Source organism: Geospiza fortis, unplaced genomic scaffold (assembly GCF_000277835.1).
Source record: "Geospiza fortis unplaced genomic scaffold, GeoFor_1.0 scaffold282, whole genome shotgun sequence".
NCBI lineage: Eukaryota > Metazoa > Chordata > Aves > Passeriformes > Thraupidae > Geospiza > Geospiza fortis.
In genome coordinates, this window is record NW_005054424.1 from 1,767,829 (window position 1) to 1,771,746 (window position 3,918).

The following is a 3,918-nucleotide window of genomic DNA, read 5'->3' on the forward strand; positions in this document are numbered from 1 at the left end:
CCCCCCGCGCATTTATTACTTGCATTTAATTAATTCCTTCTTTGCGTTTCCTTCCCTGTTAATCTTTGGGTGACTGCTTTGTACATATGGCAATCTGATAATGAGGGAGTTTGTCCTTATTCTCTAGACTTCTTCACTGCGATGTCCACCCATCCAGTGCCTGGGATATCGATCTTCTTTCCATGGGGAGGGGGACAAGGTAAGAGGGGTGATAAAAGTTTTGCAGTATTCCACACCATTAAGAATAGCTTTTATTCCTTGGCGCTGTTTAATCAACTGTTATATCAAGTCATGCTGTTTAGGCAACCACATCAAAAGAACATACCCTCTTTTGTATAAATTATATATTCCTTGTATCTGTCTTCTCGCATGCACGCAGACGGGGAGATAAAACTTAAGTTTGTTTTTTAATAGCATGAAGCAGGTATTTAGCTGTTATACAACTTGTTTCTGCAACTAAGTTGGTTGATAACAACCCAGGAGCCAAGCTGCTGTCTTTCTAACTTTTTACCCATTTCCAAGTCAAAACTCCTCAATTTAAAGGTTGGAAAGAGAAATCGACGACTCACTGAAACTCCACAAAGAAACACAAATAGCAGAAGAAAAGCATAGGCTAAAAAAGATGAAAAGCACCAGTTAGAGCCGGCATGAGACCACTTCGGACCACTTCTTTCACCTCTTTTCTAAAGTTTACCTGAAAAGACTACTTTGTCCCTTGAAAAGTCCGTGCTGACCTATTGCAGTTTACGGATATAAAACTTTTTTACCACTTAAAAACTGATTTTAAAATCCATTTTCAGGGTTTAAGTTGATTACTGTTCAGCTCAATGTCACAGACCAGAAAACTTCCATCTAGTTTTTCACCCCAAAGAGCTCTTTTTATTTCTTTTTTTCCTTTTTCTGTCTCTTTTTCTTTTTAAACCCCACAACTTAAATAAAGTTTATTTCTTTGGATGTGTTTTGTTTTTCTGAGAAAGTGGACTTTGAATTACTTTAGCACACCGTCCTGGAATTTTTAAGAACTCCTAAAAAACTCCTGAAACTTTCTAGATCCTAGGACAAATTGTATTTTCTTAGGAGCAAAAGTAAATGAGCACTTTGCAGGCAGAGAAGTGTTTGTTCATATGGAACTCTACTGTTCTGTCTAACCTGCTCTATCAGCCTCATCTCTGCAATTTTGCTCGTCTCTCAACACCTTTGTCTGATTAGTAGCTTTTGGAGATCGGGATAAAGACATCACTTGCCACGCTGCATGAGATAACAATTAATTTAACATTAAACTTATCCCCTTTCCATTCACTTTGCTTGGATCGATCTCTGTTAATTGTGTTTGCGGATGCTTTCAACACTATGCTTTCCTTAAAAACTTAATGACACCCCGCAAGGAGGTGTAAGAGTCCAAAATGCTCCTCTCCGACTTTGACCAAAGAAACAAAGAATATAGCCCCAGCGTGCTCAGGAGACCATCTATTTTTAATCAGTTGACTATTCGTGCACTTCCGAAGACACAACGTTATTTTAAACTGGGTGATAGTCCTGATTTTATTAAAAAAAGAAAAAGTGCCACATTGCAGTTGTGTGATACACAAGTCAGACACACTAACTTCATTTAACTGCCGCTTCGCATCAGACCTGTTTCTGCTGTTAAAGTGGTCATTTATCAGCTAAAAGGCGAGTGTGTTTAAAAATGTATGTCTTTGGGAGGGAGAGCAATCTCCCTTTTCAGGGGCAAGAAACCTGTTACAAAGCCATTTAGGTGGGTGCGCTCTGAAATGGCATTATTCCCCCCCAGGGCGTTAATATCACCCAAGTGTGTTCCTATTTGCACGGCTCCCCGATAATTCGGCATTTTATTTAACCACAACTGCCCTTAGAAACTTGATTTGCACTGTAGCAGCCTGCTAATCTTAATTTTTTCCCCTCTTTCAGAAAGGCATCTGTTCCTCTTGCTGACAAATGTACCATTCTGCCAAGAAAGTTTTTGGAGGAAAAAAAAAAACAGACGAAGAAAAAAAAAAAAAAGAAAGAAAAAAGAAAAAAAAGAAGCATGTAATTGATGTTATCCCAAGAAAGCGCGATCTCCACCCCTCTCAGCTCCAAGCCCTTCAGGTAAAAGGAAAAAAAAATCTTTCAAGAATTTGTTGCCTTTTTGAGGGTTAACATCAGAAGACAAGCTTGCCTCGCCTTGGCCAATCAGCTCTCGGCCCTGGCAGCTATAATATAGAACTAAAGGCAGACTCCTCTCACTAGCGTCTTGCTTTGCTACCATTAAAATCAGACCCTTTTTTTGTCTCTCGATTGCTGTCTCCCGACCAAACTCCGATGTGTTCCGTTATCAGCGACCTAAAGCCTGCCATTCCAGCACCTGTCTTGCTAGGGATCGGTGGATAGTATACGATTCAGAAAGCAGACAAGGACATAGGAGGAGAGAGAGCTCTAGAGAGACAGCCAGGGATAGGCACAGAGAGCTTTGAAGTAATTGGATTCAATGGACGAAATGCTGCTGTTGACAAGAATTCTCTTGGTGGGCTTCATCTGCGCTCTTTTAGTCTCCTCTGGGCTGACTTGTGGACCAGGCAGGGGCATTGGAAAAAGGAGACACCCCAAAAAGCTGACCCCTTTAGCCTATAAGCAGTTTATTCCCAATGTGGCAGAGAAGACCCTAGGGGCCAGTGGAAGATATGAAGGGAAGATCACAAGAAACTCCGAGAGATTTAAAGAACTAACCCCAAATTACAACCCTGACATTATTTTTAAGGATGAAGAGAACACGGGAGCTGACAGACTGATGACTCAGGTAGAGCCACAGAGATACCTGTATTTGTGTTTGTTAACCTCTCTGAGCAATCCCAAAGGAAAGTTAGCCGGGGCTGGAGCTGGAGATGTTTCGATATTTGGTGGGGGAATCTGTGTGATACTTACAGTCATTACCGTGCCATGGCGTTCCCTGTAACTTGGTTAGAGATTGCTGTTTGCATTTGTCCCCAAGGATGCACTTTGATCAAACGAATTGCATACAGCTCAGAGGACCCCAAGTGTATAGTGACCGCCAGGCCACCCACTCATTATTACAAACGCAGTCCGCGGTTGCTGCGCCTGCTGACTTGATTTTTTTCCTCTATATATTTTATTTAATTTCTCTCTTTTTTTCTTTTCATTTCATTTTAACCTTCATTATTATTATTGTTGTCGCGAGCATATTCTAAATTTAGTAGGCATGCAGTCGTGCACTCACAAAAGGCAGCTGAAGCCGGATCGACCATTCCTCATCTGATTCCGTATTATATAGCTCGCATTGCAATACCATCATTTGCAATTGCGCCCATCAGAGAGTAAATATATTGATATTTCTTTAAGGATGCTCGCCGCCAATGCTCTGGTACTTCCATAGGGGAGGGACTTGTAACTTATCGGCATTGCATCACCTTCTGTTTTAAAAAATCTGATGGCACAAGGTTTACAACTGGGTAAATATTGGATTTCGGGTGGAATCGGGTTGCGGAACTATTTTATGAACAAAAAGAAAGAAAGGAAAAAAAGATAAAGGCTAGAGAAAGAGAGGGAGAAAGAGAACCGCTCCGAGTCACCTCGTAATTATAATTCATGCTCAACAGAGAGCTCAGCGAAGTCAATTGCTCTGCTAATCCCGGAGTTTCAGAAACTACATGCAATCTAGACACTGGAAATGGGTTTCCTCCAAATATAGGTCAACAGCGCTTTTTTAATATTAATACATTTAAGCCCCACCTTCAGTGCTAGAGCAGGACTCGCCTGGAAGGACTAGGCGGGGAGTGGACGCGGGGAAGGGGGGTGAGGGGTGGAATTTCCCAAACTCTCCCCGTTCCTCGGCCTGATTTTCCGCACGTTGCCGGGTCTCTCGGGGCGAGGGACCGGCGGCCGCCACCATCTCTTCCCGAC

At 42.1% G+C, this 3,918-nt stretch overlaps 1 protein-coding gene across 1 annotated transcript in view; it reads left to right on the plus strand.

The window, feature by feature from the left end:
- The first annotated feature begins 108 nt into the window (after positions 1-108).
- Positions 109-3,918, plus strand: part of SHH (sonic hedgehog signaling molecule) — a 13,872-nt gene continuing 10,062 nt past the window's right edge. The window contains exons 1-2 of the mRNA XM_014309363.2: positions 109-199; positions 1,930-2,859. Of these exons, the coding sequence (XP_014164838.1) occupies positions 2,489-2,859 (371 nt within the window). The 5' untranslated portion in view covers positions 109-199; positions 1,930-2,488. The remainder of the gene's footprint in view (positions 200-1,929; positions 2,860-3,918) is intronic.